This window comes from Telmatherina bonti (assembly GCF_933228915.1).
Source record: "Telmatherina bonti genome assembly, chromosome: 3".
Classification (NCBI taxonomy): Eukaryota; Metazoa; Chordata; class Actinopteri; order Atheriniformes; family Telmatherinidae; genus Telmatherina; species Telmatherina bonti.
Genome location: NC_136621.1, coordinates 22,509,074 through 22,522,635, shown reverse-complemented (window position 1 = coordinate 22,522,635; position 13,562 = coordinate 22,509,074). Strand labels below are relative to the sequence as shown.

At 36.4% G+C, this 13,562-nt stretch overlaps 1 protein-coding gene across 1 annotated transcript; it reads left to right on the top strand.

The window, feature by feature from the left end:
* Positions 1-389: 389 nt before the first annotated feature.
* Positions 390-12,475, top strand: cyth4b (cytohesin 4b). Its single transcript, XM_079261423.1, has 13 exons — positions 390-489; positions 3,612-3,694; positions 3,856-3,920; positions 5,857-5,923; positions 6,679-6,797; positions 7,120-7,200; positions 8,017-8,129; positions 8,345-8,493; positions 8,857-8,968; positions 9,321-9,397; positions 9,639-9,710; positions 10,654-10,808; positions 12,344-12,475. Exons 1-13 carry the CDS (start codon positions 471-473, stop codon positions 12,423-12,425), a joined length of 1,194 nt encoding a protein of 397 aa, XP_079117549.1. The 5' UTR covers positions 390-470; the 3' UTR covers positions 12,426-12,475.
* The last annotated feature ends 1,087 nt before the right edge of the window (positions 12,476-13,562 follow it).

Here is a 13,562-nt window from a genome sequence, read left to right as displayed (position 1 = left end):
ACCTCCTTCAAAGCTTCAAGAGGTGAAACCTTGTTATGTTGTTGATTGTTTAGTTTTTTCTCCATTAATAATACATCATTAATATTTGTTACCAAAGCAGTCTGGCAATGAGGAAGGACATTTGAACACCCTTATATTATTTTTCTATTTCCCCTCATTTATGTTAACAGAAGGAAAGAAGTTGTCATTTTGCGCTCAGAACATAAAAGACAGTTTGGTTGTTTTGTTTCTTCCTAGTTTGCAACACTGAATGACATAAACTATGTAAACAATAGTCTTAGTCTTTTTTAGATAATCTGCCCTGGGCATGGTGCTCATGTGAGCGTGTGATGGATGAGGAAGAGGAGGAGTTAAGAGACAAAACCTCTTTCAGCTGTTACTGCGTTTGGTGCTGAAGCAGCTCGGCTGTGTTTTACTGGTTCCAGTGCTGCCAGTACATGTTTTTTTATTTCTATCTTTCCTGGATATAAATGACTGATTTCAAAATGGGTAAGACCTGGAACCATTTTCTCCTACCTTTTATTGGAAACTTATTATTCCTACCAATTCATTTCAAATCTCAATAATGAATTTTTAACATCTCTGTTGAATTTTGGCTAAATAGCTCAGAAGAAGTAATATCTGGTATTTTAAGATGAGGGTGGGGTTTGTCACAACTTTATGACCTGCATTATATTGCTGAGTATTTAATGTGTCTGTTTATTCCTGCTATAACCGCACAAATGTGAAAATCTTGGTGGTCATTGATGTTTGTAATGCTAAGATCTCTACCTTGTGATAATCAGCACATTCTGGTTCAATAGGTCCAAAACATTTGACAGTTTGGAAGACTTGTGACTCTTTAACCTGTCCCACACAACTCTCCCAGACTGTTCAGTTTCTAATTCTGTTCATTTGCAATTGTGAAATAAATAACATGAGCAACAGGTGCACTGAGATTAGTGCTAGAGTTTAAAAATGTAAGTTATGGATGTCCAGCTCTTAGTTTACCATTTATCACCAATCAGCACCCTTTGGTGTAACAATGCCTGACTTGCCTGTTAATCAGCCGGAACAGAGCAGAGACCGTGCATACTAGTTAATACCAAAAGCAGTTATCTTTGGTCAGAAGTTTCAACAATTCCCCTTTATGTTTGTGAAAGTCATTTACTTATGTCCTGTTCATAAATGTCTGATTTACTCCTTTCATATCAAAGCCTTTTTTGAATGACATGTGCCATTACGCTTGTCAGCTGTTGTGTAAGATGAGCAAAGAAAGGGTGGAGAAGTGGAAGTCCTGCAATCAGATCATCAACAGCAAAAAGACTTAGAAATCTGTAAGGAAGTTGTCAGTAACCATTCTGTCAGGTTTAACAAAGCTGTGTATCATCATGCTATCTCTTCTGGTGAAAAATACATGCCTATGAGTTCTGTTTTCTTTTCTTATTGAAACCACCTCTAATTCAAAATTTAGCATTGTAACCTCAAAGACAATAGTATGAAGACTGCATGAGAGAAGGACAGCAAGCTCACCAACTAAAACAGCATCATGTTTTCATGGTTGTCTGTAAAAACACATGAGAAAGAAACACGCACATCCCAGGTATATGATGCTGAGTGCTGGACTGAAAAGGCAAACCAGGATGAAAAAACTGAAGTGTGCACACCATAAAATGCTCCTAAGCTGAAATGTTAAATTATTTAAACAGTTTAGGAGTATTTTTTGAATTGCAGACTTCCCTTTTTCACACATTATTGGTTGTTTGTGACATAATTTCAGTGTGCTGGTCAACGTTACAGTCGAGGGAGTTCACTGGACAGGATTTGTGCATTAACTAAAATCTTGCTGGCACAAAGTAAAGCTTTGTAGGCTGGACAACTAGAAAACAGATCTCCAATTCATAAAACCAAGACCATAATAATTCCTTGGTTTTATTCAGCAATTGCAATTTACAATCTGAATAAAAAAACTAAAAAAAAAATAAAAAAAAAATAACACTGACAAACCTTTACAGACTGTTGCCATTTCAACTAGTTGTCAAATGGGCACTGGAGAGGCAGGGTGATCCAATGGTAGTACACTGTGAGATGGTTAAATAATGTAGTTGTTGTCTGTTGGGCAGTGTTATAGGACACAACTAGAATTTTGTGTTGGCAATAATCATGTTATAATGTTTTGTAAATCTCTAATAATTTATTTTGCATTATATAGAGCTCACCAAACACTTAATATCTAACATTAACATTAACATTGAGATTAAGACTTAAGGCCTTAAGAAAAGCCTTACCATTCATGAGTGTGAACAGAGTTAATAAGTAAAGAATCATTAATTGAATAGAAGAGATTTAACATGCAACTTTTTACGCTCCCTTCTTTCATCCCCATCCCCCCAAATACTTTTGCCAAAGTCAAAATTTGCAAGAAGTAAAAACTACAGTCGGAACAAGTTTGAAGTTTCAGGATGTTGATGTCTGTGAAACTTAATGTGGATCTGTCAGAGGAGATAAGCCTGTCAAGTAAAAACAGGAATTAAGAGTGATGAGAGGCAAAATATTCAACACAAATTATGATTCTTTATTTTTGCTACTTTTTAGACTCCAGTTAGGACAAAAATCTGCGTTGTGGTCAAACTTGCTACAGCTTGTTTCCAAAGTGAGTCATTGTTATATATGTGTGGCCAGACGTATGATGAGATTTTAAAGTAGAAGTATTTCCATTGACCTTAGCGTTCTAAAAGTCATGCACAAATTCTGGATGTATTCCTTTAATGAAGTACCAAAGGATTTTTTGTGTTTGCTAACTCAGGAAATATCTTAAAAAGTATGCATTTTCAAGATTGGTCATAAATTTTCCAAAAAGGGAAGCAGATTGTTCATTTTTTTAATGGTTACACAATGAGACTTTGGCGTCTGGACTCAAAGCTGATCTTTTCCTGTCTCCAATTAGATATTTCAATAAGAAATTGAGAAGGATGGGGAACATTCACCCCTCAGAAGCTACATGCTGGGATGGAGATGTGGTTAAAGAGCTACTAGCAGAGACAGAAGCTTTAGCATGAACATATCAGAGTATAAGAATAGAATTTTCCATCTTAAAGTGGAAGAGAAGATTTCACACATGGTGGGAGGAAAACAGATCATGTGAGATTTGAATAAAGCAGCTTCAGTTGACCATCTGATCTCATCTGCTGGTGTCAGACCATTTTATTATTATTTTTTTTTTGTTATAAATGAGGATAATTAAACTTTGATACATGATCACAGTTACTTATCAATCTCTGAATAATAACTAACACATAATAACTTTCATTTAACATTGACAGAAACAGATACCCCAGTGGGGTTAATCAAATGTGGGAGGTGTGGAGATTCCATATGATACAGAATTTGGGTGTCTGCCTTTACACGTGTATTGATAGATTTAGATGTGTGTGTGTTTTTTGAAGAAATGTATTAATACTTTGAGGTGACAGCCGTGATTCATTATAAAACCACAACATCTGGCAGCAGAGAAAGTTATGGTGAAGCTGTTTTTAAATTAAAACACAAATTATGTGAACTTTCATTCAGTTCACTCCTACGTGATTAAAACTTGATCTTTATGATATTTTCTTTTTTCAATCTTCTTCCAGTTTCCTCAGATTTTACAGCAGATGAGAGGATGGAGATAGAAAGCATCAAAATGTACAAGAAAGACCTTCTGGATGACATCCAGGTAATAATTTCAGATATAAAGTCAAGTAACACAATATTCTAAAGAACAGCCTTGTTACAAATTATGATATTATTCTCATGAATGAATGAATTCATCAGTGAATGTGATTTTAATCTAAATGAAAAAAATGTTAAACTTTTCTCTCGTTTCATTGTCTCCAGAAGTTGAAAATGGAGATTGACAACGTCATGGCAGAAATACTCAGCTTTGAAACTGCAGAAGAAAAGTGAGTGTTGATCCGGGAAAAACCCTTCACCCAATTCAAAAACCACGGCAACTTTTATACAGAACATCTCCCAAGAACACCTAAAAAATGCTCCTGCTCAAATTTGAAATGTCATCAGTGTTTCAGTTTCATACTGGTTTTCCAACAATTCTCTCTTTTATCTGGTTAATTTGAACAACATGTTATGTCACGAGGCACACGCCTACTGATATATTTGATCAGTAGGCGCATTTTATCATTGATTTATTTTTTTTTTTAAAGGCCAGAATTTGTTCAAAAGATTTGCTAATATTCCATGTATAACCCCATACATTTTACCAATGTTACAACTTTAGTTACAAAAAGTAGGAATTTGTTTGAACTATAATAGAACAGACTGAAATTATTAGCAAAAGTTACATCAAAATGTTTTATTCACATTTGTCACAAAGATTTAGTTAAAAGTGACACATTTGATTAGTTCGTGACAATTATTAGCTCTTCTTCTTTTGAATGAAATAGTAGCAACAAATCTAAAATGAAAAGAAATGGGGTCATGGTTGCATTTATCACTATTAGCTTCTCCTGATCGTTTAACAACAGTTGTAACACATCTGGAAAACAGAGGAGACCGGTCGCTGGACCTTTGGGTGAAGAATGTTTTCTCCTTCTTGGCTCTAGTTGATCTGTATTCCTGGGTCTCCTATGTTGTATTTTGTGTTTCATGATGTGCAAAACATCTTCCGCTGATGGAAGTTCTAGACTGCAGGCAGGAAGGTCCCACACTTGGCTTCTGTCACCAGAAAGCCATGCAGTTAGATGCTGAATGCCACTTAGCACTGCATAGCAGAATAATACAAGGCCTTCCTTTGAAAAAGACATAATCTGTTTATGATCATGCATTTTAGCATCTGTCAGCATTAATGATATCTTTCCAGATGTACAAGTTGATGGTGCTCTCGACTCAAATGCGTCCTTGTATAATGAGATGCAGCTTGAACTGAGTGCAATGATAGAATCACGTCTGTGTGTGATGTACTGATCACTAGTGTACTGTTCTTCCAGGTTGTTTTCTATTTTCTGTTGCTTCTTTTTGTTTAGATTTTAACACTATTTATTTTATGAAATTGAGATTGTACTTTTATAGTTGGGACTTGTTTTCTCAAAACAAACAAACAATCAAAAAGGACAATGCATGTTAAAGGTCCCCCATAGTGACCTCAAAAAGTTGAAAAGTTGACAATGAGGGAGATATATCTCCACTATTATTTGACAGAAACATCTCTTTTATTCATACTGCTTCTGTCACTACTGTCACTTTGGGATACCCTTAAAACTTGGACAAGTTTGCTCTAACTGACTGAGTGGTTATTGAAAAATGGTGATGATAAAGATGCAGGTTCTTTCTTTGAGGATTTTTAAACAAGTCATTTTACACGTTTTAGGGAAATCTCATTAATGGTGGTGTAACAGAAGTGGAAGGACAAGCTGAACCAAAGCTAACAGTCTTCTTTGGGGAATTAAAACTTTCTCTGTTGTAGACACTGTAACTGTATACCTTTTACAAGCAAAATGGCTACTTTATGTTAATGGGAAAATAATAATGCTCAAAAATAATGAATTTTAAAGACTCCTTTAAATTATGGTAGGCTACATCATTACCTTTGTTTCCTATTATACTGCTAGCTAAGTGCTGGCAGTAGGGTACTGTTCAGAGAGATGCAGCATGAGAAATATTATTAAATGTCTGGCGGTCCACTTTCTCTTTTTCTAAAATTTTGTGGTAGTTTGCAAGTTTATTTTTTAAATCTTTTTACTGAATTAAGTTGAGTTTCTCTACAGTTAAACTTGATTAGATTTGTCCTTTAATAAATGTTAACTGGAGCAGGATTAACAAACAATACAACAGTGGTCCATTTCCATGATTAACTGTTTCCTCTTCAATGATTATTTGCAGCAAGACCATAGAGAAAAGCAAACGATTCTCAAATGGGAAGAAGAAATTTAACATGGACCCTAAAAAGGTGAGCTAAGAAATTTCAGTATGTGTGTTCTGATGCTGAGGTGCACTCAGGCAACACTATCCACACAAAGAAACTTTTTTTTTTTTTTTTACTGCATGGAAAAAAAATTCTTTTTGAAATTCAGAGACCTTCAGTATTTCTCTGTCCGAGTCCTTCATGTGTGCACATTTCAAGAGCAGCTCTTGTTTGCCACTTGCATCACTTCCTGTCATTGTGGTGGTATGAGTCTGGGAGGTGACATTGACAGATGCCTTTAGGAAAGTTTTAGCGGTTTTATTGGCAGGCCAACCTTCATGCTGTACAAGCAGCCATCTGCGTGAGCACAGAGAGAATCGTCACTAAGCAGTGGATGTTTGATTACTTTTGTTTAGTTTGCTTTTGTGATGAGTCGTACAGTTGAGTATTTTTAAATGGATCATTTTAAAACCATATTTAAACCCATTTAAAATGGTTTGTATGCTAGCAGAGAAATCTATTTTTCATCACAGTCTTTGCTTTTAAAAGCCTGTGATGGATCAGAAAGGGGAAGAGAATACTTGTTTTAAGGAATTGGGATTACAGAAGCTGTGAGCTCTGTTTCACCAACAGCAAATGAGATCATTGTGAAACTTAACACACGTAGCTAAAAGGCCAGTATTCCGGTTGCAGCATAAAGCTCACACAGTGTGTCACAGACCGCAAATTCTTCTTACTCATGCACTTTTAGCCGAATGTGCTGTAATGCAAAATGCTCCCTCTGCGAATAATGCATGCAGGGCATCAATTACTTGGTGGAGAACAAGCTGTTGGATGGAAGTGCCCAATCCATTGCTGGGTTTCTCTACAATGAGGAGGGACTCAACAAGACAGCTATTGGAGAATTCCTTGGAGAAAGGTGAGGCAAGAAAGTGGTCAGTGGAGAGTGTGGTGGTGGTGGGGGAGGTCAAAACAGGAGTGGATTCAGATGTTGAGGATGAAAAGCAACAGAAACTAATGAATGAGGGGGAAGCAGAGAGAGGTAAAACAAATCAGCAGGGTATAGATTAGAAGATTTATAGTTGAGTAAACAGTAAATGTGGCAAATATGACAATATAAGAGGTTAAAAAAATCTGTATTTGGAAGTGGAGGATGAGTAGAATACACATTGGTGTCATTTGGAAAAGCTGAATTTCTTGCCGTTGTTTCATTTTCATCTTCTCCTTCCTGCATCATACAGAGAGGAGCTTCATCTGCAGACTCTGAAGGCCTTTGTGGAACGGCATGGTTTCTCTGACCTCAACCTGGTCCAGGCTCTAAGGTAAGCCCTCTTTATCTTCACTGCTACCTCACTAACGGGATTCCCATTTCTTATCAGCTATTAAAGAAAAATATTTATAAATGTGTATGTAGTACATCATGAAATGAGAACTACAATGTGTACTGGCAGGAATCTGTCAGTATGGTACCGACAGCAATCTGCAAGCTTACCACCAGATACTTAAGTCCACAAGTGTTTTATAAATGTAACAAAGTAAATTGTAATGTTAGCACTTATAGATAAAACAGACAGTCAAAAATGCTTTTTAATTTCCAAGTTTTAGAAAGCAAAGCATTTATAAATCCACCTTCCATATCGAAGGCTTGACACAAACTTGTTGCTTTATTTGTGAATGGTCTGTATGACCCAGATATTGTCAAATTTATTCCATTAGGATTTATTCTGAAAGGGAAAAGAGACAAAGATTAAAACAAAAACACAAACAAAAGAAAAAAAAATCAACACAGCCTATGGGTTGGGATTTTGGCAGGAAGAGTTTGGTGTAAGTTTCTCCATACAGATCTGGGGTCATTCTGTCATTTCCAAGCCATTCAACTCAGAAAACAAATAAGACTGAAATGCTACACACACCAAACAGTGAATGAACTGGATTTTAGCGTGTACTTTCTAATGATTTTCTTCAAAACACAAATTAACTATTGTCAAATATGGTATAAAAGATGATTTTGTCAAGATGTGGGCAGAGCAGCAGAAATAACTGCTACATTTACAGTTTGCACTCTGTGTACAGACCTAATTAACATTTCAATTTAGCATAGAGAGGTTTCTAAACTAGCTGTGGTGTGTATGTGACAGACAGTTTCTGTGGAGTTTCCGTCTACCGGGTGAAGCTCAGAAGATTGACCGAATGATGGAGGCCTTTGCTACGCGCTACTGTGACTGCAACCCAAACGTCTTTCAGTCCACTGGTTAGTTTTACTGTGAATCATGTATGAGCTACAGCTGTGTGCAAAGTGTGAATGTGTGTGAGCAACAGGGGAGTTTTGTTTTTAATGTTCATTTCAGATTTTAATTGCTTGACTTGATGAGAAAATGCTCTTTTTCATCACAATAAATGTGGCAAAGATCATTGCTCAGTACCCTTTAATTCATTCATTCATCATGCACTTCCCTTGTGATTTAGACACATGCTACATCCTGTCTTTTGCCATCATCATGTTGAACACCAGCCTCCACAACCCCAACGTGAAGGACAAAACCACTCTGGAACGTTTTATCTCCATGAACAGAGGCATCAACAACGGAGAGGACTTACCTAATGACCTGCTCTCAGTAAGAAGTTTTAGCTTATTGCAGGGTCCAAATTACACAACATGAAGCAATGATCCAACGTCATGTTACAGCTGACATTTAACTTATTACATTTAGCTGATTTACTGTGGTTTTTTTTCTCAATTCAAAACCCACATCTAACCGCAGTCTTTCAGTGACAAGAGAAAAGGTCTTTGCAACGGGTTTAATTATCGTAAGCTATCAGGTCAGACGACATACTTAAGGCTTACAGGAGGATTGTTCTAGGTTACACTAAAAAATGATGTAGTTTTAATAACAATTGAAATCTTTTTGCCTTTTATAAACTCTATGCTGGTTTCAGTTTAATGTTGTGATCCATCTGCTTTACTCTTTTCTTCTCAGAATCTCTATGACAGCATACGCAATGAGCCTTTTAAAATCCCGGAGGATGATGGGAATGATCTCACGCACACCTTTTTCAACCCGGACAGAGAAGGCTGGCTCCTCAAACTTGGTAAAAAGCCATTTAAAAAAAAAACAAAAAACATATCAAAATACTATTTGTTGTAGAACAAAGGGATTTTATGATCACCTTCTGTTGCTTTACTTCATTTAGTATTTCTCATGAGGTAAAACACCAGAAAAGTACAGAGGAAGTAGAAAGAACATAACTCAACACTGGAGGGAACCTTTGATCCTGCATGCAATTGATGTATCATTATGTTGTGTAAAAATTGACACCTAGCAGTCTTGTTTTTGGCAAACTTGCTGGTAAATTTGAGATATTTCTCTACTTTACAAGAAATTTGACAGCACACACACACAAAAAAAAAACTGTCTATACTTTTGGTGCATATTTACTTCAGGAGGTCGAGTTAAGACATGGAAGAGAAGGTGGTTCATCCTGACTGACAACTGCCTCTACTACTTTGAGTTCACCACTGTAAGGCTTCCATAGTTCCTAAATGTATACATTACATAACTATGATCTTTCTGGTAAAATTTAAAGCATGGATTTCTCTGCTTATTTAATGTTCACAGTTTGTTTTCCCAGGGCATAAATGAATATAAAACAAGCAGAATATGCCATTTATTTTTCCATTCAGTTACAGTATATTGTTTTCTTTTTTCTTTCACTGATATATCACCTGACACAGTCCATCTTTTTTAAAATCTCTTTGAAGGATAAAGAGCCCCGAGGAATCATCCCTCTGGAAAATCTTTGTGTGAGAGAAGTGACGCACGCACGCAAACCGGTGAGATCCTGCTTGTTTAACAACAGCTCCTCCAAAGGTTACAAGGTTACACTAAATGCAGCATCATACCATGACACTAAAGATGAATAGTAGTAAACTAATGATTAGTAGGACCAAAACTAGACTATTATGTCTGTCAATATGTTAGTATGACTAAAACTGAATGGAACTGTTGCTGGCCTAAGGGCACACTCATGCTCCGTTATGTAAATGGGGATTTTCCAAACGTTGGACACTGCAGACCTCATACTTCCATACTTGTTAAGTCAATTCCTCTGCTAGTGGGCAGTGCTGAGGTCAGACTTCACTTCCATGTCTTAATACCACTTGGTGTCTATATACCCCAGAATAAGTTCTGGAACAATTCTTGCTGTTTTCTTCAGCTTCTTCTGCATCTTCTTCTGTTGCTTTTATTTAGAGGTTTCTGCATGGTTTTTCTTCTTGTTCCTCTTTTTCTTCTGTAGTTTGTGCCTTTGACTGGTTCTGTGTCAGCTTTACAACTCTGAGATTTTGTATTGCTCCATTTTCTGTGTCAAGTGATGGATAGCTAAGATGCTTAAAAAAATGACCAAATTACGTGCCTATTGGACACAGGAGACAGACGAAACCGTCCATCCATTGCTGAGTCCATCTCCTGCATCAAGCTCAGAAATATTTCATTCCGAATGATCAATGTTGAATAAAAAAAACATCATGTAACTGTAGCGAGTGTTGCTGCAAGCTCAGCTATCCATGGATGTATGATGATGTCCAACACAAACACCAAGGATGCAGTATTTTCCCAGACTGCTCACTGTGTTGTAATGTTGGACAAGAATTACCCACCTATGTACACCTTTACAAGTATAGTGGTCCAACCAAATTGCCAGGATGAGCTACGAGTCAACTGTTAACATTTACAGACATATTCATAAACTCATGTTAAATCTCTGAATGCACCTAGTACTGTCTGGAGCTGTACAACCCCAACAGTCGAGGACAGAAGATCAAAGCGTGTAAAACAGAGACAGACGGCAGGGTGGTGGAGGGAAAACACCAGTCCTACACCATCTGTGCTTCCAGTGCTGAAGAGAGGGATGCCTGGATCGAAGCCATCAGGTCAGACACACACACTTTACCAAACAAACGTATGCTGTATCTTAAAATGCAATATTTTCTTTTATTCCCTAAAGATGACAAATAAACAAACAATGCAAATGCAACTTTAATTTAAAAACTAAAATAACCCTTAGGCCCACCAAAATACTAACCTTAATCCTAAACCTTACACCTTTTTAGACACACATTAATAATCTAACATAAAATGAACATTGTGGCCTTCAACTCAATCTCAATTAAAGCAATAATACTGAAATAAATCTTGTTCCTTTGTATTATCCAGCACAAAATAATGTAATATAAAAAAAAGTTGATATGATGTGTGGCTTTGTGTGCTGAGGTGGCAGGAAACAGGAAAACAAATAACTATGTGTTTTTCTTTTCTTCCAGCCAGCCTTAATAAATGCCAACCCTTAACTGAACATGATGCTAAACTGATAGAAGTGAAAGTAAAAAAAACAGAGGTTTGAGTACAAAACAATAAGATTAAAAAACATCTGTGTACAGCAAAGGAGATTATTTCATATTGCCACATCACCATACTTATTATCTTTAACATGGCACACATTAGAACTGCATGGTAATGGTTGAGCATGTATTTTTGTTAATTAGGACATGTGATCCTCTGGTCAGAGGAATTCTACAGGCTTTACAGAAATACAAAGCAGCACTGTCTTAGCTTTCTTTGTTTGCATTCAAAGATAGTAACTGCAGCTCTTTGTCCCTTTCCGAAACCGTAGCTCGCAGAAAGGCCATGTTCAGGGCAGCAACTCAAGATGACGAGAAAGATAAAGATGTTTAGTAGCTTAAAGTCATGCTTGTGTGGAAAATAGTTCTGCTTTTAGTCAACAAAACATCTAGAGGTGTTTTTCTGTGCTCTCTTGAAGTTCTACACAGCCACGTTGCTTATCAAATCTTCACTGTTTAGTGAAAGAATTTTTAACAAGATAAAATTGTTAAGAAAAACAATCTCGCTTGGTTTTCTGACACTTTCCTTTGCTTTGAAAAAGTGAATTTAAGCAACAATTTTCTGGGTCTGCTTATATATGCTTATTTAGACATTTATAAAAGTGAATGCTACTTTGAAATTTGACACCTGCAAAACACCTGAAACCTTACCTAGACAGCTTCCACAAACAGCACTAAAACCAGAATTTAGCTTGTTTACAGAGGAAACATGAAGTTACTGTGTAAACAATATCTGTCTGCCCATATATTTATATTTCACTATTAACTTAATACAGGTACTGATGCAGGTGTATGATAATTGATCCAGGGAAGCTACACAAAGTTTCATTTAAACATCACATTTTTTATCTCAAGAAACATATTACTTTATTCTAATTTAACACTTGGTTGATCTTCTCGAAAACTAAGCTGAAGAAATGCTGACATTTTATTTGTAAGACCTAACTGACCAACATTAAAGACATACTAATACTACTGTGCATCCTGAGTAACAACAGATTATGTGTAATATAGATACTTATTCATATACTTCTCCATCTGCCTAATGACAACCTTCTGTATTTTAGAGCGAGTATCACCAAGGATCCATTTTATGACTTGGTCTCTGTCCGAAAGAAGAAGGTGATCAGCCAAAGCCCTCAGGACTGAGCAGTGCAGCGCCCCACCATATGATGTCTACTTGCCGCAGCACTGTGTGATTCTATTAGCAGTCCGTCTTCTCATGAACGTGTCTGGGACTTTGTTGCAACACAACAAAAGGAAGACATATGGGGAACAACGGAAACACTCTGGGTGGTGGCTGTTGCAGAAATACAGACATTGTCTCATTTAATGTCTGAATTTACAGACTGAATAGAAGTATTCAAAGTAATGAAACTTGTTAAGTATTGATGTGACAAGCCGCCAACAATCTTTGAGAACAATCCAGACTTTTGACAGCATTTTTTTTGTGGATTAAAGTTTACAGAATGGCTGTTTATTTATTGCACTTTCTTATGTTATCTCCAATGAAGTTGCTTTTTGCAGTCAGTGCTTGTATGACTCTTCTCGCTCTGAAAGACAAATTCAGCATGTGATGTCTCAGCAGTTCCACAGATGCTATTTAAAAAAAAGGAAAGAAAGAAAAAAAGAAGACGCACACAGCCGACTTCAGCTTTTTAACAGTTCTCGTGTCCAAGACAGAATAACACAACAACCTTACTTGTATCTTGTTAGTTTGTTTTTGATAAAAGCTTTTGTACATTAAGTGTCAGCTGAACAGTCTCACGGAAAACTTTGATTTTTACAGAAATCACTTAAAGGATGTAAATATGGATGTTCTTTTTCAGTATATGCTAATACCAAAGATCCAATATATCCAAATGTTACTTAATTTTACATCACTGTGCAATAAATATAACACATTTTATCTACTGTAATATTTAAATCGTTTAACCATCTTGTGTCATGTCATTGTTACTATTGTACATCATACCTTATACACTGTCAATGTTGAATATGGATTGTATTTGTTTTGTTATTAAATTATTTTGTACAAAAACATTCAGATGTGTTGACCAAAGAATCCTGTTTTTGATGTTGTAGAGATAGCTGCCATCTGTTTGCGGTCAAATGCACTGTGAATTCATCCGACCACACCTTACTTCCTCTTATTTATTATTTCTGTGAATGTCTATGAAAAGCAAGAGCGTGCAGGGGGATGGACCAAAACCACCTGTGTGATTTAGGAGTTGTTTTTTAACTTTATGACATCTCACACTGGCCTTTCTCCAGTTTGGTTGACAG